This window comes from Mirounga leonina, unplaced genomic scaffold, assembly GCF_011800145.1.
Source record: "Mirounga leonina isolate KUSES-001 unplaced genomic scaffold, KU_Mleo_1.0 Mir_173, whole genome shotgun sequence".
Taxonomy (NCBI): Eukaryota; Metazoa; Chordata; class Mammalia; order Carnivora; family Phocidae; genus Mirounga; species Mirounga leonina.
Genome location: NW_023270447.1, coordinates 39,327,825 through 39,350,875, shown reverse-complemented (window position 1 = coordinate 39,350,875; position 23,051 = coordinate 39,327,825). Strand labels below are relative to the sequence as shown.

Genomic DNA, 23,051 nt, shown 5'->3' with positions numbered 1-23,051 from the left:
GCTTCCAACCCTTGCAACCTTCCAAAAATAAATCAAACCAGCCATCAGGGCACCGAAATAATACTACTACTAATAAGCAGCTTTGCCTAGACTTACATAAACAACACTTCTGAGGTAAACTTTGCCCCAGAGGTCTGAAACACTCTTTTTATGTAACCTGCTTACTAATAATTACTAGACTTGGGTGCATTAGCCCTGGAAATAGATTTTAATAGCAACCCCTAAAAACAAAAGACATGAAACGACAATTTAAAAAAAAAATGTGCACCAACTAGAAAAACACTTGGCAGCCTGCTCCGGCCTCAAGTGGAAGACACCCCCTCTCCCCCGCCACTGCAAAGACCCCCCCCCCACCCTCCTACCAGCCCCTCCAACAGGATGAGAGTCCGCTCCGGACCCCGCCCTCCCCGATCTCTGCGCCGCCCCCGCCCCCGAAGCTCGCCTACCGCGTGGCTCCACCCCCTTCCGCTCCTCTCCCCACGGTTCCAGGGGCTGGGGTCAAATTGTCGGAGCAGGCTGATTTGCATAACCCAATGGCTGTGCGTATGCAAATGAGGCGGGTGGTGGTTGGCTGGAGGTTAGCAGGATAACTCCGGCGAGCCGGGCCTTTGTCCTTCAGTGGCTGTGAGGCAGCTGCCGGTGGGGAGGCCGGGGGTTGGGAGCGGGCGAGCGAGTGGGGCGGGAGGGACGGACGGACGGCGCTGCGGCGGCCGGCGCTGGAGGAGCCCGTGAGGGAGTGCAGAGGGCAGGCGCCCGAGCGCCCACAGTGGCAGGAGCAGCCCGCACGCCGCTCTCTCTCTGTGGGGGACCCGCAGTTGCAATATGACTTTGGAGGAATTCTCGGCTGGAGAGCAGAAGACCGAAAGGTAAGGCGGCCGGAGGCTATCCCCGAACTCTTCTCGCCCACTGCGCGCACCCCAGCGCGTCCAGGCTGTGCAAGGTTTGCCGGGGAGCGAGCGGTTAAAAGTTTGCAGGGGCACCTCCCGCCGGTCTCTTTTGGAGACCTTCCCGGAGGCGCCAGTGGACCGAAGGAGCGTGCCCCCAACCCGGCCGGGCCGCTCCGGCCTTGGCAAAGGGCAGGCAGAAGGGACCGTCCCTGCCCGTGCGGCTCCTGCGGCTGGCAGCCTGTGGCTGCGCCCAGCGCCAGGGACTGGCAGCGCCCTCGGGGGAGGGTGGCGGGTGGCCCTCTCGGGGCTTTTCGCAGGCCTCCCGGCCTCTGGGCGTGCGAGGGGTCACGGGGTGTGTGTGTGCGCGCGCGCGCGCGCGAGGGGTCACGGGTGCGTGTGTGTGTGTGTGTGTCACGGGTGCGTGTGTGTGTGTGTGTGACAGGGCCGGGGGAGGCTTGGGGTTTGCAGAAAGCCGAGCGGCGCGGTGGCGCACGAACTCGGGAGGGTGGCGGTGCCGGGTGAGGGGGCGGCGATGGCCCCGAGGGGACCTGGGCTGACGGGACCCCCTTGCTCTCGCTCGCGTGTAGGATGGATAAGGTGGGGGATGCCCTCGAGGAAGTGCTCAGCAAAGCCCTGAGTCAGCGCACCATCACCGTCGGGGTGTACGAGGCGGCCAAGCTGCTCAACGTGTAAGTGGGGCCCTCGCGAGTCCCCGGTGGCACCCCTTCCCGCCCCGGCCCGGAGGCGACCTCGCGGAGCGCCCCCTCGCACTGCCGCGCAGCTTCCTGCGGCTTCCCGTCTGCCCCGCGGCCGCCGGCCCTGGAGGGGGAGCGAGCTGGCCGGGGCGCGACCCCGGAGCCCCGGCTGGTGTTGCGGGCGTCCACGCGGACGGGTGGTGCGTCTGCGCTCACCCGCCCCTCCCGCTGCCCTCAGCGACCCCGATAACGTGGTGCTGTGTCTGCTGGCGGCGGACGAGGACGACGACAGGGATGTGGCTCTGCAGATCCACTTCACCCTGATCCAGGCGTTCTGCTGCGAGAACGACATCAACATCCTGCGCGTCAGCAACCCGGGCCGACTGGCCGAGCTCCTGCTCCTGGAGACCGACGCCAGCCCAGCAGCGAGCGAGGGCGCCGAGCAGCCCCCGGACCTGCACTGCGTCCTGGTGACGGTAAGCGAGGGCGGGCTGCGGGGCCGGCCGGAGTTTGAGTCCTGGAGGGAAGTGAGCGACGGTTGAGAGTCGCCTGACTGCAGATCTGGAATGAGGGGGAGGGCAAGAGCGTGGCTGCCTTTGCCCCATTAGAGCGTGTGGCTGGACTTTCAGCCGAGATGTGCTGGTTTCATCATCAGGATTTTCTCTGGTACAGAACGTGTCTAAGCACGTTGGAGGCTGCCAGCAGCGGAAGAGATGCTTGTGAGTCAGCACTGTCAGCCCAGCGACTCCCTACCTACATCTGCACTACCTCCCGTGACTAATTCCTTTAGTAGGGCAGATTAGATAAAGCCAAATAAATTCCTGGCTCACCCTCATTAAGGAGTCAGCTTCATTCTCCACCACTCAGAGTTAAAAATAGAAATGGTGTAGGAGACAGACCTTATTAATTCCCTAGAAATACATTAAGAGGATGGAGTGGGAATTTTTTCTTTGCAATCGTGCCTTTTTTTAGTGGACACTTTTTCCCTGATTAAAACCTTTGGTAGGTAGATAACTTGTGTTTCCAGAGGTAAATATGATAGCTTTGTCTTTTACATTTTACTACTTTTTGGCTGGTCTAGTTAAGTGGCAGCCCCAATCATTTTGCTACTCCTGAAAATTACTACTCTGTCTTCAGGGAGGATATCAGGTGGCAATTCTCGTTAACTGTTACGCAGCTCTCATTTCATAGTACACAGAGTATGGAAATACTTCTCAGAGCTGTTTCACTCAGGTCTCTCCCACAGAACAAGCCTGGTGAATGATACTCTCCTGCAAAACTAAATAAGCATCATGCAAACATATGCATATGGTTCAGAGGGTTGCATGTGTTCGTACTTTGCAGAGTATGGTTTAGTGGAGAATCACCCTTAATGATTTTGCAGGAAACCAACTACCAAAAGAAAGTTTATTTTTTATGGTTGTAACTGGTCTCTATGTCACACAGCTAAAGTATAGAATGTTCAAGTTGTCTTTCCCTCCACATGAGTGTCATTATTAACAGATGCTGATTTTTTTTTTTAAATAGTAAATTCATTTTTATCAATTTGTTTCCAGAATCCACATTCATCGCAGTGGAAGGATCCTGCCTTAAGTCAACTTATTTGTTTTTGCCGGGAAAGTCGCTACATGGATCAGTGGGTTCCAGTGATTAATCTCCCTGAACGGTGATGGCATCTGAATGAAAATAACTGAACCAAATTGCACTGAAGTTTTGAAATACCTTTGTAGTTACTCAAGCAGTTACTCCCTACACTGATGCAAGGATTACAGAAACTGATGTCAAGGGGCTGAGTGAGTTCAACTACATGTTCCTGGGGCCGGAGCTAGATGACTTTGCAGATGGAAAGAGGTGAAAATGAAGAAGGAAGCTGTGTTGAAACAAATACAAGTCAAAAGGAACAAAAAATAACAAAGAACCACGCAGGAAGGAAAACAAACTATGTATTAATTTAGGATGGTTGAGTTACATTTAAATAAACCAAATGTGCTTTGTTAAAGTTCAAATGTGCTGCAGTAGTTTGGGTATTTTTGGTTTATATGCCCTCAAGTAAAAGAAAAGCAGAAAGGGTTAATCATATTTTAAAACCATATTTTATTGTATTTTGATGAGATGTTAAATTCTCAAAGTTTTATTATAAATTGTACTAAGTTATTTTATGACATGAAAATTTATTTATGCTATAAATTTTTTGAAACACAATACCTACAATAAACTGGTATGGAATAATTGCATTATTTCTTAATGTGTGCTTTTGTTTCTTTTAACTTGGAATGTATTTTAAACAAGTTTTTTTATATGGAAAAATTAAAACCCTTCTGAAATCATGTATCTATAGTATAAGTGTCTATCTGTATAGATATAGATCTGTGTGTTATGTACGTATGTATATTTTTTCTGCTTTTACACATTTGGGCTGGACATGGCATAATTTTATTTCTTAGTCTTTATTTAACAGACATTTTACTGGCACCCGACTCTACACTATCTCCAAAGTCCAAAAACCAAAAGTGATTGAAGAGAAGTTGGGGTTGCAGTTAGGGGAAAGACATGTTCAAGATTACACTTGCAAAACTGGAATAATTACCATTCAGTGACATTAATGTTATAGTAGGAATATATGCAAAATGCTAAGGAAGCAGAGAGAAGGTGACCAAGGTAACCTGCAAGAGCGGAGACGTTTTTACAGTGGAGAGGTCATTTTATGTGGGTCCTAAAAATCGAGTTTCATTTCCCCAGCTAGAGAGGAAAAGAATGTTGCTGGCAGAGGCCCTGGTTTGTGCAGAGGTGTGGTTCCCTGAAAGACCAAACCCGGTTCAGGGAACAAAGATTCCGTGTGCCTCTGGTGTGGAAGAGAAGGTGGAAAAAGGGGGTGGGGATTAGGCCCAGACTCTGAAGGGCATTCGGTGTCACCCTCAGGCATTTGGGCTTCCTTCTGTAAACTCTGGGGATTCTGCAAAGGCCTTCACACGGGGAGTGACGTGATCAGTGTTCTGGGAAGATAACACTGGGGACTGTGAAAGAGAAGTTATTGGGATAAGAGGCTGGAGGTAACGCCAATCAGGAAGTGACTGGACCAGTCCAAGGCTGTGCAGTTTGCAGAACCATGTTTAAGGAACAAACAGGGAAGTGGCCTGGCAAAGAACTCCAGTGCCCCTATTCTCTCTAGAGCTGTATGTTTTCCAGCTGAACGTTTCTGCTCTGGTTTCGAGGGGTCTGATTAGATTCGATGAGAGAGATGGAAGAAAAGAGCAAAAATGAAAGGCTTCAGCAGAACAATCACCTCTTAGTTGGAACAGTCACTTGATAATTAACTGCAACAATCTTCTCTAGGTATAGCCAAAGAAAGCAAAAATGCTTCCTGGGGAGAAGACTGACATAGTTTTAGTCCACAGGATTTTTTTTTTTTTTTTTTTTTTTGCCTATTTGGCAAATGGCACCCCCCACGGCTCCCCTGCCATCTGTCTCCCATCCTTGTCATGACTACATGTAATTAGGAAAAAGAAGTCAGGAGAGAAAACCAAACCAACTAATAGGAACACAAAGCTCCAAGTTTCTGCATCTTATGAATAACACAGGCCCATGAAGCCCTTCACCTCGCAATTAAGTTTGTTTTTCCACATCTGCTAGAAATGTGGGTTGTTAGGCCTTGTTTAAGCTCATTGTATTTTATGCAAGCTAGTGCCGGATCCAAAACGTAACTGGTACTTAATCTTTGTTTTACCAAAAGATGGAGAGCAGTGAGTTTTGAATAGAATGTTCTTACCTTCCTACTAAGGATTTTTAATCCTCTTCCACATTTGCTTGATTAAAAACCCTTGCAAAGCTGAGTGAATTAAACCAGGAAGGCAGAGAAGCAGCAGTGTTGCTTGGTATGTTAGTGTTAGTCCCTCTGCATCTCGTTCTCCTCATCTATAAAATGGAGGTAAAATGACCCAGAATCGTTCCCTCTTCTACAAAACTATAAAACTAAAGCTAAGAGCTAATGTCGGGTTCATAATTGTAGCCCAGGATTTAGTGCACTTCTCAGCAAGTAGTAGGTATTGAATTAATATTTGTTGGCTCAATGAATGATTTAGAAATAATGAATGCAAATGACCTGGCTATGATAGGTGCTCAATACAGCCTATTACTAAAATGCAGGCGGTAGCAATCGGGAAACTAAAAACCGTCGGACAGATTTCTCTGATGCCTTAAAACACAGTATAACTATATTTTGAGAAAGGAGTTTCAAATCTCTATTCTAAATTCATAGTGCTTAGAGATATGAAGTGGTAGTGTCCATTCTTCAGACTACTTTGTTTCAGGAAGATCCTAATAATTAATGCAAAACTGTTGTTTAGGGTTTTGTTTTAACTGTTGCTATTCTTTCCTGACTGAACATAACACAAAGTTAACATGGCATTGAAAAACCCAATCGTGAAACAGTTGAGTTAATTGTAAACAAGTGTGCAATTACCTGGGCAACTTCTACCTCTAATTGATGTTAATATTCTTCAGTCATTGCCTTAAATGCTATTAAGCCTACTTATTGCAAGTAGGTGGAAATGTTACAACAGGAACAAAAGTCCCTTCATCTACCTAAGGTGTGTTGTATGTGGAAAATACCTATTTTTACACTGGTAACTTCACCTCAGTGTTGTAAATACCATTTCCTCCTCCTTTTACAATTAACCAAGGCCTTAGTAAGTTAAACTTCTATAAAAAAAGGACTCATGAAGGTAACTAATCTCCTGTGATACATATATTATTTCCCAATTAAATAAAAAGGGTTATTTCTAAGAAAGAGCATTTGTATACTGTCAACTGGAAGCATTTCCTAAGCATCTTTTGAGATGTTTTCCTGTAACCCTTGTGAAATCCTGGTTTCCTCAATTTTCAACTAAGTTAAATTTTATTCTTTACCATGTGGTAAAAGGTTGCAAGCAGTGAGATGTGTCTCTTTCAAATGAACAAAACTCCCAATGGCATGGTTTAACACGGGGCCAGCGTCCCTCAAATTGAATTTTTTTCTTTCTTTTTAACAATCCTTAGAAAAACATAAGAAACTCTGTGAAAAGGTCATATTCATGAAGACCACCATGAAATACTTAGTGAGTGCTTACTATGGACAAGGAACTATGCTGGTTATATTGAAGTCTGCAAAAAAATCAGGCACCTACTCTGGCCTCAAGGAGCCCCAAGCAATGAGACATGGACATCGGTAGATATAATCCAAAGCAAAAAATACCCAGTAACAGAAGAAAGGCCCAGAGAACTGCTAATGGGAGTTCAGACAGTAGAAATCTCTGGAGGGCATATGGGGATGGCATGCAGAGAAAGGTAGGGAAGCTCTTTGATCAGAAGCAAGCATTGTATTTTGCAAGCCGCAAAAATTACTTAATTGATTGACTATTGAATATAATTCTGCTAGGCGCTGTGGAGATTACATAGATGTAGCCAGTGGGAGTGTTTGTCCTTAAGTTTATAATCAAATAAGAAAATCAAGATCAGCACATTTTTTCCTTTAACACTATTTATTGAAAGGATGTCCCTGGCACTGTGTTAAGTCCTGGGGCTACAAACGTGAAAAAAGCAAGTCCTCTGCCTTTAGCAGAAATGCCTGACATCTGCAATATGGGGTCATAAGTGGGGATGTGTTATATTCAAGGCATAAGTGTTCCTGGGGGCAGGGAAGCTTTGCCAGATCAGTGAAACCTGAAGGATAAAGAGCCCTGCCAGGGGACAGTGAAGAACATTTGTCCCAGAAGGGGGGACTGCAGTTCTGAAGGTGTGAATTCAAGGCATGTTCGGGGCTAGCTTCTGGGGGGCAACCATAACACATATAGGGTCTACTACGTGCTGAGCACTGTTCTAAGCTCTTTATAGTAACACAGTAGGATTCACAACAACTCTGTGGAAATAGGTACTATTGCTGCCATTTGGAAGATGAAGAGTCAGATACACAGAGGGAGAACTTTGCCTAGAGTCATACTGTTAGTAAGTAGCAACTCCAGGATGCAAACTGAGGCAATCTGGCTCTAGAATCTATGTGTTCCAATGATAGGTGATGAAGTGGGAAGGGTGGTAGGAGCGAGACCACGAAGGGCCCTACAAGTCAGCCTTTTTTTCTTAGGTGATAGAAAATCATTTAGGGGCTCCTGGCCAGCTCAGTTGGTAGAGCATGTGACTCTTGATCTTGGGGTCCTGAGTTTGCACGCCATATTGGGCATAAAGAATACTTAATAAAACACTTTTTTTAAGCCATTTAAAAATAACCTTTAACACTGAGGGAAGAGACAGGGTACTATCACTAGTGAGAGATGCAAGGAAAAGATGCTATGGCTCACAAAGTCCTAATGCAAAAATTGGTAGCTAAGAGAAATTTGGCTTGCAAACGCTTAAAGAAACCTTTTAAATCAGTTGTCAATATTTAAACATGGAGACATTTTTAAGAAAAAGTCTGATTTCTATTGCTATACATGGCAACAATTGGCTGGAGCTTAGAGGAGGCTCCTCCCTTTTAGACAAGGATTTCCTGTTTGCCATAGACCTCACCCCTCCCGATTGCCAACTCAAGCCTGCTGGACTCACTTAGGCTTCCTGTCGTAATCCTTTTAAGCATGTGGGGTTCACTCTTCACCCCAACAATTCACATCTCTCAGTCTGGGGCTCAGAATTTTCCTGTATAAGGTGAGGTGTTTGCACTATCAGAATTTCTCAATGGTTCTGATAATAATAAAGACCTATGGTTGTTTGTTAAAAACACAGCTTCAAGACCCTTCCCAGGAGCTTCAGATTAAGTGGGGCTGAGATAAGGCTCAGAATTTATTTTTTAACAAGCACTTCAGGTAATTCTTATTATCAGAGAAGTTTGAGAAGCACTCTTGGCGTTCTTCCAGGTGAATTTCAGCAAAACCATTCTACAAATCTAGGGGTGGGGGGAGAGGGAGGGAGAAGCTCTCGTTTGATCAGTTTCCAGCCTCCCTGATACCAGCCCCCTAGGAGCTGAGAAATGCACATTTCTCTGCAAAGGCTGAAAAGATTTTCAGGGAAGAAATATAACCAGAAATACTTGCTACCTGTGGGCAGAGTTAGAATTTACCAGCTTACTACGGTGTTTATTGCACAAGTCACAACAACTCCAAGAGGCGAAAGAGTCCACACACAGAATGGCTCTTAGCACTGCCTTGAACTGGCCGACCAGCAGACCTGTTTGTTAGATGCTAGACACACGCTGGGCACTTTGGACAAGACAAGGAAGAACCCAATCAGCATGATCAAAACAACCAGAGTACTGCTCAGTGTCAGGCACAAGGTTGGGGTTTGGGAAGTGAATAGAGTTCATATTTTTCTTCTATCAATTAACACTTTCTGGCTTAGAACATGCTTTCACATTTATCAATTTGATTCCTTGCTAACGCAACTGAGGCTTAGAGAGGTCCAGAGAGACCTCCAGAGTCACAGGGCAAGAAAGAAAAATAATCAGAGGTTTACTGTGAATTCAGTCCTCTGTATCCTGGAGCTGTCTCTCAAAGAGGCCGACCAGCGGAGGTTAGCCTGGGGGAGGATGAAACTAATTGGATCTAATCTTTTACTTATCCAATAAGTGGGACAGAGCCTCAGGGAAACAAAAGGAGACAGAAACCAGGAGAGAATTCTAAGAATTGTTCTCTTTCATCTTGGAACTTCATCATGGAAAAAGTGATTTGTGTGTCCCTAAGGTGCTTTTAGGCTAACACATTTTCTACAATTAAGTGTCTGAGAAGGAACTTATTATGCACAGAAGCAGCAAACTTTCTTAGTATCACCACTTAACACCCGATTATATCACCCTATTGCAATTGAATTACAATCATCAAAATAATCATTTCACAAGAAATGGCTCACCTGGAGAAGAGCCTTCTGATTCACGTTGCTTCTTGGTGTAACTGTGAAGGACTGAGCTAGCAAAAATAAAGACCAAGAATGTCTGTTAAGATCATGGGCTTTTATAGCCAGAAAGATCTGGGCTTGGATCCTTGATCCTAGCTAGAACTTGGGAAAGTGGAACTTCTCTAAGACTCAATTATTGCTCCTATGAAATAGGGAAATAAACAAGTCTTATTTCATTGGTTTGTCGTGAGGATTAAAGGAATTGTGTGTAGAAAACACTTAGGTCAGTTCCTGGAAGTACTCGATATATGTAACCTAATGATAATGGTATCTCCCATGAGTAATTTTCTATGTATGCATGATATGTATGTATTCTATGTAATCATTCTGTATTTGCAAATTAGAGGGTAATCCAAAGAAAAAAGAAAACCCCCCAGTAAACCACATAGCCCCGTGGAAGGGAATATGGAAAGACACCATCCAATTAGATTATGTTCGACTAAATTAGTTTCTCCTCCATTTCTACTAACTTAATTTGGTTCTTCATTGCTCATTTGAATTATCAGAACATTTTCTGTTCAAAATCAAAGATTGAACACCTACTGGGTGCCAAGCACTGGGCTAGAACTTGCTATCTAAACATAATTATGATGCAGTTTGTACCTGCAGTCGAGTATAGGAAGCTGACACATTTTCAAGTCGTCGTGGTGTCTGGGCAAGTTTGGGCATGCCGTGTGTGTGTGTGTGTGTGTGTGTGTGTGTGTGGAGAGTACTGGTGGTGGTGAGGAAGCCTTCCAGGAAAGAGAGATGGTTGACCTGAGTCTCGAAGCATGATTGGGAGTTAGTCGGGGGAGAAAGGTACGGCACATGAGGGACTCTTCAGTCTGTGGTATTTACTAGAGGATTAAGTGTTAAGGAAGAGAGTGGAGAAAGGTAGGCTGAGAAGGTAGACAGAGACCAGGTCATAGTCTTGTATGCCTTCCTAAAGAGCATGGACTTTGTCCTGCAAGCATGGAGATGACTCTGGGGGTTTTATGTAGAAAAGTAAAATGGTTAAATTGGAGTGTTCTATGACTCACTCTTCTCAGATGGGCTCAGTTGGTCAGGCCACAGCATGCTGGATGGGATTTGAAGGCAGTGTCACATAAGGGGACAGTTGTTCATTTTTGTCATCTGTCTAGCTTCCCCCCCAACCCCCGCCTTCCTTCTGTGAATCTTCTTTCTTATTAGCGCTCCCCACCTCAGCCTCCAGGCTAGATTTGTAATACAGGCCTAGCCAATTCTCCTGGCTATGGTGATTGGTTTGGGGATAGATATGTGACTTCAGCTGGGCCAATCAGAGAATGTCCTGAGACATTTCCGCTAGAGTAAACACTCTCTTTCTGGTGTTGGTAAACTGATGGATGTGTCTATGATTGCTAGTAGCAGGCTTGCCTCATAAAGAATAAGGCTATTCAAGAGGAAAGGTCAGAGATGAAACCTAAAAGCAGAGCTCCTGGATCCAGCTGTACCTGAAGAGAAGCCCATGGATTTTCAGTAATGTGCCTTCACAAGTTTCATTTGTGACTAAGAGTAATATGAGCAACAGAGACTGAGTGATTTCTAGAATGTGAGATTTTTGGGGCCCAAACTAGGATAGTCCCAAGTAAGCTGAGACAATTTGTTACCTTAATGCCAGAGGCAGCTACATAGGCTGGAGTCTAGATGGAAGGCTTTTGCAGTAATTCAGCCAAGGGATGATATGGGCCCGAATTCATAGTTGATGAGGAAAATCAGGGATAGATTTGAGAAGTATTTGGGAAATGAAATGCACAAGAATGGATAATCAAATGTAAGGAATGAGGTGGGATTCTTGAATGCCTCTTAGGTTTCCAGCCATGGCAAGTTAGTGATGATAGGGCTACCAATTAAATTTTAGGCAGGGAGATGGGTTTCAACACATTATGTTCCAAGTCCTTGTGTGCTGTCTGTTGAAATGTCCAATAGGCTAGGTAAGTCTGATGCTTGGACAAAAGATGAGCCAGATGTATCGATTTGGGGATCTTTAGCATATAATAGCAGTCACAATGGATGGACTCCCCAGGAAGAATGGGTAAAGCGGGAAAAGCAGCAGTGGGCTAAGGATCGAAACTTGGGACTGAGGGTGGGATTTTAGGGGGCAGACATATGAAGAGGAGACTGAGGAGGGAAAAAGAGTCTGATGTCACAGAAGCCAGTGGTGCAGAATGGTGAGTTTATGAAAAAGAATGATTTGAACAGGGGTCCTTGAAGCAGAAACTGAAATGCTCCATTGAGTTTGGAAATTGGGAGTTTACTGGCCATTTTAGTGGGTGAAATCAGTTCCATTACAGTGATAGGAGTAAAAGCAAGACTGTAGCCAATGAGAAGATGGGGGTGGGGCAGAGAAGACAAGGAAGGCCCTAAACGTCACCCTTTGGAGATTGTTAATAAAGGAGAGAAGAGGGTAAGGGATTTAGGGAATAGCTGGAGGATTTGGACTTGAAGCAGAGGTGACTTCTCATTTGATGGAAGATGTCTGAACAGGTGTGATGGAGACATTTGAGTGTGGGAAGGTAGGAAATTTAAGAATTCAGGCCAAATGGCCCTAACATTGTGTTTGCTTGATGGAGCAGGCAGAATTGTTTGCCTGATGGGAAGGAGATAAATTGGGGGAGGCGTTGAGGAGGATGATAATGGTTCAGAATGAAGGAGGAGTTGGACAGGTTGAATGAAAAAATTGTGAGACACTTCTGGGGACTCAGCAGAGATTAGAAACACTACTTCCAGTTTCTCTCTACTAGTTTATTTTTCTTGTTCATTCTAATTATCTTTATGAAAACAAAGGTTATGGCAGGACCCTGCTTAAAAACCTCTACCAACTCCCTCGCCTTGCCTATATAATCAGTACAAACTCTTTGACTTGACCCAGACTTCCTTCCCTGCCTCATCAACATTCTTCTCCCTATATTCCTGCCACAAAGATCTGTGTTGTTCTGATATCCCAGACTCCTTTAGAAACGAGTACATTTGCATTCACTATTTTCTCTGCTGAGAATATCCTTTTCTTGTTCTTTACTGACAAACTCCTACTCAGCCTTCAAGACCCAACTGATCTATTGCCTCCTCTGTGAGAACTTTTTTTAATTAGAGCCAACTTCCTGATCTTTTTTTAAAATTGAATTTTATTCCAGTACAGTTAACATGCAGTGTTATATTAGTTTCAGTTATACAATATACTGATTCAATAATTCCATACATCACCTGGTGTTTATCACAAGTGCATTCCTAATCCCCATCACCTATTTCACCCATCCCCCCACCCACCTCCCCTCTGGTAACCATCAGTTTGCTCTCTAGAGTTAAGTCTCTTTCTCGGTTTGGCTCTTTCTCTTTTTTTTCCCCCCCTCTTTGTTCATTTGTTTTGTTACTTAAATTCCACCTTTGAGTGAAATCATATGGTATTTGTCATTTGGCTTACTTTGCTTGGCGTAATACCCTCTAGATCCATCCATGTTGTAGCAAATGGCAAGATTTCTTTTTTTTTTTTTTTTTTTTTTGAGAGGGAGAGGGTGGGGAGAGGAAGAGAGAAAGAGAATCTTAAGCAAAGCATGGAGCCCAGTGAGGGGCTCGATCTCACAACCCTGAGGTTATGACCTGAGTTGAAATGAAGAGTCAGACACTTAACCACCTGGGCCACCCAGGTGCCACAGGATTTAATTCTTTTTTATGGCTGAATAATATTCCATTGTATATCTATGCCACTTTTTCTTTATCCATTCATCTATTGATGGACACTTGGGCTACTTCCAGAATTTGGCTATCGTAAATAATGCTGCTATAAATATAGGGGTGCATGTATCCCTCTGAATTAGTGTTTTTATGTGTTTTGGGTAAATACCCAGTAGCATTATTACTGGATCATAGAGTAGTTCTATTTTTAAATTTTTAAGGAAACTCCATACTGTTTTCCACAGTGACTGCACCAGTTTGCAATCCCACTAGCAGTGTACTAGGGTTCCTTTTTTCTCCACATCTTTGCCAGCACTTGTTGTTTCTTGTGTTTTTGATTTTAGCCATTCTGCTGGGTGTGACATGATATCTCGTTGTAGTTTTGATTTGTGTTTCCCTGATGGTAAGTGATGTTGAGCATCTTTTCATGTGTCTGTTGGCCATCTGGATGTCTTTTTTGGAGAAAAGTCTGTTCATTTCTGCTGCCCATTTTTAAATTAGATTTTTTGGTTTTTGGGTGTTGATTTATGTAAGTTCTTTATATGTTTTGGATACTAACCCTTTATCTGACAAGTCATTTTCAAGTATCTTCTCCCATTCAGCAGGTTGCCCTTTAGTTTTGTTGATTGTTTCCCTTGCTGTGCAAGGGACAACTTTTGTTTTTGTTGTAGTCCCAATGGTTTATTTTTGCTTTTATTTCCCTTGCCTCAGGAGACATATCCAGAAAAATGTTGCTACAGCCAATGTCAGAGAAGTTACTGCCTGTGCTCTCTTGTAGGATTTTTATGGTTTCAGGTCTCATATTTAGGTCTTTAGTCCATTTTGAATTTATTTTTGTGTATGGTGTAAGAAAGTCCAGTTTCATTCTTTTGCATGTATCTGGCCAGTTTCCCCAACACCATTTGTTGAAGAGACTTATCTTTTTCCCATTGCATATTCTTTCCTGCTTCATCAGGGGCAGGAGAGTTAATTGACCATATAACTGTGGGTTTATTTCTGGGTTTTCTATTCTCTTCTATTGATCTATGTGTCTATTTTTGTGCCAGCACCATACTGATTTGATTACTACAGCTTTGTAATACAACTTGAAATTTGGAATTGTGATGCCTCTAGCTTTGCTTTGTTTTTTCAAAATTGCTTTGGCTATTCAGGGTCTTGTGTAGTTCCATATAAATTTTAGGATTGTTCTAGCTCTGTGAAAAATGCTGTTGGTATTTTGATAGGGATTGCATTAAATGTGTATGTTGCTTTGGGTAGTATAGACATTTTAACAGTATTTGTTCTTCCAATCCATGAGCATGGAATGTCTTTCCATTTTTGTCATCTTCAATTGCTTTCATCAGTGTTTTATACTTTTCAGAGTATAGGTCTTTCACCTCTTTGGTTAAGTTTATCCCTAGGTATTTTATTGTTTTTGGTGCAGTTGTAATGGGATTATTTTCTTAATTTACTTCTTCTGCATTATTAGTGTGTAGAAATGCCACAAATTTCTGCACATTGATTTTGTATTTAGCAATTTTACTGAATTCCTTTATCAGTTCTAGTAGTTTTTTGATGGAGTCTTTAGGGTTTTCCTTTTTTTTAATTTTTAAAAAAGATTTTATTTATTTGAGAGAGAGAGAGAGAGCACAAGCAGGGGAGAGGGAGAAGTAGACACCCCACTGAGCAGGGAGCTTGACTTGGGGCTTGATCCCAGGACCCTGGGATCATGACCCGAGCTGAAGGCAGATGCTCAACTGACTGAGCCACCCAGGCGCCCCTAGGGTTTTCTATATATAGCATCATGTCATCTGCAAATAAGGAAAGTTTTACTTCTTCCTTACTGATTTGGATACCTTTTATTTCTTTTTGCTGTCTGATTGCTGTGGTTAGGTACTATGCTGAATAAAAGTGGTCAAATTGGACATCTTTGTCTTGTTCCTGATCTTAGGGGGAGCGCTCTCAGATTTTCCCCATTGAGTATGATGTTTGCTGTGGTTTTTTTCATATATGGCCTTTATTATGTTGAGGTATATTTCCTCTAAACCCACTTTGTTGAGGGCTTTGATCATGAATGGATATTCACTTTGTCAAATGCTTTTTTTGCATCTATTGAAATGATCATATGGTTTTTATCCTTTCTCTTATTGATGTGATATGACATTGATTGATTTGCAAATATTGAACCACCCTTGCAACCTAGGAATAAATCCCATTTGATCATAGTGAATGATATTTTTTAATGTATTGTTGGATTTAGTTTGCTGGTATTCTTGTTAAGGATCTTTGCCTCTATGTTCACCAGAGATAGTGGCCTGTAGTTCTCTTTATTTGTGGTGTCTTTGTCTGGTTTTAGGATAATTGGCCTCATAGGATGAATTTCCTTCTATTTTTTGGAACTGTTTGGGAAGAATAGGTATTAACTCATTTTTAAATATTTGGTAGAATTCACCTGTGAACCATGTGGTCCTGGACTTGTTTGTGGGTAGTTTTTTGATTACTAATTTAATCTCCTTGCTGACAACTGGTCTATTGAAGTTTTTTGTATATTTTTGCTTCCATTGTTGGGAGGTTATGTTTCTAAGAATTTATCCATTTCTTCTAGGTTGTCTAATTTGTTGACATATAGTTTTTCATAATATTCTCTTAACAATTGTTTGTATTTCTGTGGTGTTGGTTGTTGTTTTTCCTCTTTCACTTGTGATTTTTTTTTTTTTTTTGTCCTTTATCTTTCTTATGAATCTGGCTAGAGGTTTATTCATTTTGTTAATTTTTTCAAAGAAGTAGCTCCTGGTTTCATTGATCTGTTTTTTGTTTTTGTTTCTATATCATTTATTTCTGCTCTAAATTTTATTTCCTTCCTTCTACTGGTTTTGGGTTTTGTTTTTCTTTTTCTAGTTCCTAAGGTTAAGGTGTTTATTTGAGATTTTTCTTGCTTCTTGAAGTAGGCCTGCATTGCTATAAAGTTCCCTCTTAGAATCACTTTTGCTGTATCACAAGGTTTTTAGACCATTGTTTTCATTTTCATTTGTTTCCATGTACTTTTTGATTTCTTCTTTTATTTCTTGGTTGACTTACTTATTGTTTAGTAGGATTTAATTTCCATGTATTTGTGGTCTTTCCAGATTTTTTCTTGTGGTTGATTTCTAGTCTCATAGCATTGTGGTCAGAAAAGATGCACGGTATGGCTTTGATCTTTTTGAATTTGCTGAGGCTTGTTTTGTGGCCTAATATGTGATCTATGCAGGAGAATGTTCCATTTACACTTGAAAAGAGTCTGTATTCTGCTGTTTTATGGTGGAATGTTCTGAATATATCTGTTAAATCCATCTGGTCCAGTGTGTCCCTCAAAGCCACTGTTTTCTTGTTGATTTTCTGTTTGGATGATCTGTCCATTGATGTGAGTGGGGTGTTAAAGTCCTTTACTGTTGTTGTACTATTATTGAGTAGTTCCTTTATGTTTGTTATGAGCTGCTTTATGTAGTGGGGTGCTCCCATGTTGGGTACATAAATATTTACAAATGTTATCTTTTTTTTTTTTTTAAGATTTATTTATTTTAGAGAGAGAGTGTGAGCAGTTGGGGGGCAGAAGGAGAAGGAGAGAATCCCAAGCAGACTCCCTGCTGAGCACGGAGCCTAACATGGGGCTTAATCTTACAACCCTGAGAACATGACGTGAGCTAAAATCAAGAGTTGGACATTCAACCAACTGAGCCACCCAAGTGCCCCAATTGTTATATCTTCTTGTTGGTTTGTCCCCTTTATGATTTTATAGTGTCCTTCTTTGTCTCTTTTTACAGACTTTGTTTAAAAGTGTATTTTGTCCAATATAAGTATTGCTACTCCAGCTTCCTTTTGACCTCCATTTGCATGATAAGTATTTCTCCATCCCCTTACTTCCAATCTGTAGGTGTCTTTAGATATGAAATGAGTCTCTATTAGGCAGCATATAGATGGGTATTGTTTTTCTATCCATTCCATCATCCTGTGTCTTTTGATTGGAGCATTTAGTCCATTTACATTCAAAGTAATTGCTGATAGATATGTATTTATTGCCATTTTGTTACTTATTTTGTGGTTTTGTAGTTTTTCTCTGATCCTTTCTTCTCATTCTCTTCTTCGTGGTTTGCTGGTTTTCTTTAGTGATATATTTGGATTCTTTATTCTTTGTTTTGTTTTGTTTTCTTTTGTTTGCATATGTTACTCCTCTCTGATTTGTGGTTACCATTCGCTTTATATATAACATCTTCTGCATGTAGCAGTCTATACTAAGCTGATGGTCGCTTAATTTTGAACTCATTCTGCACTTCTCTTCCCTCCATGTTCCAGATATTTGGTATCCTATTTTACATCCTTCTATTTTGTGCTTCTCTTGATAGATTTTTACAGATATACTTATTTATTTTTGCTTTTATGCTTCCTATCTTTCTTACTCTTACTTGTGGTTTTTGTTTTTCACCCAGAGTCCCCCTTAACATTTATGTAGGGCTGGTTTAGTGGTCATAAATTCTTAACTTTTGTTTTTCTGGGAAACTCTATTTTTCCTTTGAATCTGAATGATAGCCTTGCTGGATAGACTATTTTTTAAAAATATTTTATTTATTTGAGAAGGAGGGAGGAAAAGGGAGAGGGAGAGGGAGGAAAAGGGAAAGGGAGAGGGAGGGAGAGGGAGGAAGAGGGAGGAAGAGAGGGAGAGGGAGGAGGAGAGGGAGAGGGAGGAAGAGAGGGAGAGGGAGGGAGAGGGAGGGAGAGGGAGGAAGAGGTAGAGGGAGAGGGAGGAAGAGGTAGAGGGAGAGGGAGGGAGAGGGAGGAAGAGGGAGAGGGAGGGAGAGGGAGGAAGAGGTAGAGGGAGAGGGAGGAAGAGGTAGAGGGAGAGGGAGGGGAAGGGAAGGGAGGGAGAGGGAGGGGTAGGGGAGGGAGAGAGGGGGAAGGGAAGGGAGGAGGGAGAGGGAGGGGAAGGGGAGGGAGGGAGGGGGAGGGGAAGGGAGGGAGGGAGGGGAGCGGGAGGAAGAGAGGAAGGGAGGGAGGGAGGAAGGGAGGAAGGAAGAGAGGGAAGAAGGGGAGTGGAAGGGAAGGAGCGGAGGGAGGGAGGGAGGGGAAAGGGGAGGGGCAGGGAGAGGGAGGGAGAGGGAGAATATGCAGGGGCAGGGGGCAGAGGGAGAGGGAGAAGCAGGCTCCCTGCTGAGTAGGGAGCCCCACATGCAGCTTGATCCCAGGACCCAGAGATCATGACCTGAGCTGAAGGCAGACACCTAACTGGCTGAGCCTCCCAGGTGCCCCTGGATAGACTATTCTTGCCTGAAGATTTTTCCTTTTCTGCACTTTGAATATATTGAGCCACTGCCTCCTGCCCTACAAAGTTTCTGCTGAAAAATCAGCTGATAGCCTTATGGGGTTTCCTTTGTATGTAACTGTCTTCTTTTCTCTTGCAAACTTTAAAATTCTTTATCACTTTTTTTTAGTCATTTTAATTACTGTGTGTCTTGGTGTGGACCTCCTTGGGTTGAATTTGTTGGGGGGAATCTCTGTGCCTCCTGAATCTGGATCTCTGTTTCCCTTTGCAGATCCAGGATGTTTTCAGCTATTTCTTCAAATGCATTTTCTGCCCAGCCCCTCCCCCCACCCGTCTACCCCCCCTGCCAGCCCCTTTTCTCTCTTCTCCTTCTGGGATCCCTATAATGTGAATGTTAATTATACTTGATGGTGTTGCTGAATTCTCTAAGTCCATTCTCATTATGCAGCATTTATTTGTCTCTCACCTGTTCAGCTTGATTGCATCCCATTACTCTATCCTCCAGGTCACTGATCATTCCTCTCCTTCCTCTAACTTACTATTTGTTCCATCTGTTGTATTTTTAACTTTATCTATTAAGTTCTTCACCTCTGATATGTTATTTTTTTAAATCTCTTTGTTAAGGGTCTCACTGATGTCCTCTACCCTTTTCTGAAGTCCAGTAATATCTTTATGATCATTACCTTAAATTCTCTATCAGGCGTATTACATATTTCTGTTTCCACTTAGATCTCCTGCTGTGATTTTTGTCTTGTTCTTTCAGAGCCAACTTCTTATAACAGCATTTGTCACATTGCATAGTAATTTATCTGTTTACCTCCTACTGCCCAACCCTATAACCCCTGCTCCAACCATCCTGGGAGATCCATGTCTTTTCTGTCTTATCCTAGGACATATTTAGAACAGGGCTAGTAGGAACTACTACATTCCTAGTAGGACCTCAACAAATGAATGAATTTTTCTTTGTCCTGCTTCTAAAAAACCAAATGCCCTGTTATTCACATTTAATATTTGAGTGAGCTGCTTTTCTTTTTGTAATGTTTTTGAACTCCTTATAAAGGCATTGTTAGAGCTTTGCTCTCTCAATTCTATTAATTGCTTATATACAAAATACCTTTCTGCAATTCTTTCCAGTCCTGCTGATGAGTCAGTAGCTGAAGTATCAGAAGTGATTCTTTAAATATCTTTTAAATACCTGTAATTACATACAGCAAACCCACATATCCTTCTCTGACCCCATACTCTATAGACTTTGGTTCTCCTGATTTTTAATTCAAGGAGGAAAATGTAAAATGACTTGGGGTGGGGATGGCAAAATGCAACTGAAAGTGAATTGTCTCCTCTCTCAAATTTGTATAAAATTTAAAGTGAGAAGAAATGTTAATAATTACCTAGCCTAAATCCCCTTTTTAAAGAAAATCCTTTTTTTTTTTTTTTCGGGAAACAGGACCAGAAGTCATAAATGTCCTAAGATTGCACAGCAAATTAGTGGCAGTTGGACTAGAACTTACACTTCCTGATTCCAGGACATGTGTTCTTTTTCTTACATCATACTAACTGCTCATGAAACATTCAGTGTTCTTAAAAGGCCTATCAAATACGCATTTGGATCTCTTCAAGCTTCTATTTCCTCATATGTAAAGTAGGGATAATAATAGGAGCTACGTCATGGATTTGTTTTGAGATTTTTTTAATTGAAGTGTAGTTGACACATGATGTTACATTAGTTTCAGGTGTACAACCTAGTGATTCCACAACTCTGTATTTTATGCTATGCCCACAAGTATAGCTACCATCTGTGACTATACAACGATATTATAATATCATTGACTTTATTCTTTGTGTTGTACCTTATATCTCAGTTACTTATTCATTCCATAACTGGAAGTCTATACTTCCCACTCGCCTTCAGCCATTTTGCCCATCCCCCAACCACCAGTTTCTTCTCTGTATTTATGGGTCTCTTTCTGTTTTTTGTTTTGTTTTGTTTTTTAGCTTCCACATATGAGTGAAATCATATGGTATTTGTCCTTCTCTGATGGCTTATTTCACTTGGTGTAATATCCTTCTAGATCCATCCATGTTGTTGCAAATGGCAAGATTTCATTCTTTTGTATAGCTGAATATTCTATTTGTGTGTGTGTGTGTGTATTTAGTTGCTTCCATAATTTGGCTATATTGCAGCATTATTATAGCCAAGATATGGAAGCAAGTAAATGTCCATGGATAGGTGAATGGATAAAGAAGAGGTGCCATACACACACGCGCACACACACATACACACACACATATATATACACACACAGACACACAGACAATAGAATATTATTCAGCTATAAAAAAGAATGAAACTTGCCATTTGCAACATGGATGATCTAGAAGGGTATTACACCACGTGAAATAAGTCAGTCAGAGAATGACAAATACCATATAATCTTACTCATATGTGGAATTTAAGAAACAAAACAAATGAACAAAGGAAAAAGAAACCAAAAAAAACCCCCAGACTCTTAACTGTAGAGAACAAACAGATGGTTACCAGAGGGGAGGTGGGTGGATGGGTTAAATAGGTGAAGGGGATTAAAAGTACACTTGCCTTGAGGAGCACTGAGTAATATATAGTATTGTTGAATCATTATATTGTACACCTGAAACTAATATAACTATGTTAACTATACTGGAATTAAAAATTTTAAAAATGCTATAATAAACATAGGGGTGCATATATCTTTTCAATTTAGTGTTTGTGTTTTCTTTGGGTAAATACCTACTAGGGGAATTACTGGATGATACGGTAGGTTGACTTTTAATTTTCTGAGGAACTTCCATGCTGTTTTTCACAGTGGTTGCATTAATTTGCATTCCCACCAACAGTGTAAGAGGGTTCCTTTTCTCTACATCCTCACCAACACATATTATTGCTTGACTTTTTGATTCTACTCATTCTGACAGGTGTGAGGTGACATCTCATTGTGGTCTTGATATGCATTTCTCTGATGATTAGTGATGGTGAGCACCTCTTCATATGTTTGTTGGCTATCTTTATGTCTTTTTGGAGAAATGTCTATTCAGGTCCTCTGCCTATTTTAATTAGATTATGTGTGTGTGTGTGTGTGTGTGTGAGTTGTATAAGTTCTTAATATATTTTGGGTATTAACCTCTTATCAGATATATCATTTGCAAGTATCTTCTCCCAGTCAATTGAGGTTGCCTTTTCATTTTGTTGATGGTTTCCTTCATTGTGCAAAAGCCTTTTATTTTGGTGTAGTCCCAGTAGTTTATTTTTGCCTTTGTTTCCTTTACCCGAGGAGACCCATCTAGAAAAATGTTGCTAAGGCCAATGTTAAAGAAATTATTGCCTATGTTTTCTTCTAGGAGTTTTATGTCTCATATTTAGGTCTTTAATCCATTTTGAGTTTGTGTATGGTTTAAAAAGTGGTCCAGTTTCATTCTTTTGCAGGTAGCTGCCCAGTTTTCCCAGCACTGTCAAAGAGACTATTTTCCTCATTCTACATTCTTATTGACCATATAAGCATGGGCTTATTTCTGTTTTTCTATTCTGTTCACATGCCAACTTGTACTTAGGCTTAGCCTTGACCTCATCCCAGGGGATATTTTTTTTTAAAGATTTTTTTTTTATTTATTCATTTGAGAGAGAATGAGATAGAGAGAGAGCATGAGACGGGGGAGGGTCAGAGGGAGAAGCAGACTCCCTGCCTAGCAGGGAGCCCGATGCGGGACTCGATCCCGGGACTCCAGGATCATGACCTGAGCCGAAGGCAGTCGCTTAACCAACTGAGCCACCCAGGCACCCTCATCCCAGGGGATATTAATTCTCAAGTCTATCAGTGCCAAGAATGAAGCAGGTATTGCTGGCCATGTTTTTCCAGTGAGTGACTGCCTTAGGCCTGCCCCTAGTACATCAACTTATGGATCCACAGGGCCCTCATGATGTCACAGGATGAATATCTTATGTTAGGACCAAAGTGTTTAGTGAATAGGGCTGTCACTTCTATCTAAGCAGGATGTGTGTGTGAAAGGATGGGAGATGATTGGACCTAGAGACCAGAAGTAGCAACTTGCACATAGATGTTTTGGCTGCGAATTTCTTAGACTTCTAAACCTGGGATCTTACCATTATGTATCTCAATGATTTCAATTACTTGTTTTTGTAATTGTATAGATTATCTAGAATTTTAGGGTATAGGCATGCTTCGTATGTATAATTCTTGATGATATCTAAAATTTTACTTTTAACTTCTCCTTTATGCTAAGCATTGCTCTTTTCATAGTCCTCTTTTGTAGTTCCAATGATCTTCTACTATCCATTAAGTCATTAGCATTTTAGGGTGAATTTATCTGGATTGCATTTTCCTTCAGGACAAAGAAAGAAAATACTGGTTTCTGAAAAAATTGATAGTTGGAAGTGGGGGTTCCTGAGAACAGCTGTACATGTTTGCCGACGGCTGGCCTACAGTTAAATGGCCTTAATAGACATGAATGACTCTGATAAGGAGACAGTAAATTGGAGCAACAGAAGGGCTCACCTGAAGGCATGATCATCATTGTTTCCTGCTTACAGTGGAAAAAGGATAAAGTAGTCAGTAGGACCTT

The 23,051-nt window shown here is 42.0% G+C and overlaps 1 protein-coding gene across 1 annotated transcript; it reads left to right on the top strand.

The window, feature by feature from the left end:
• Positions 1-607: 607 nt before the first annotated feature.
• GADD45A (growth arrest and DNA damage inducible alpha) lies at positions 608-3,816 on the top strand. Its single transcript, XM_035018305.1, has 4 exons — positions 608-866; positions 1,475-1,576; positions 1,821-2,058; positions 3,139-3,816. The coding sequence occupies exons 1-4, from the start codon at positions 823-825 to the stop codon at positions 3,250-3,252; spliced, it is 498 nt and encodes a 165-aa protein (XP_034874196.1). The 5' UTR covers positions 608-822; the 3' UTR covers positions 3,253-3,816.
• Positions 3,817-23,051: the final 19,235 nt, after the last annotated feature.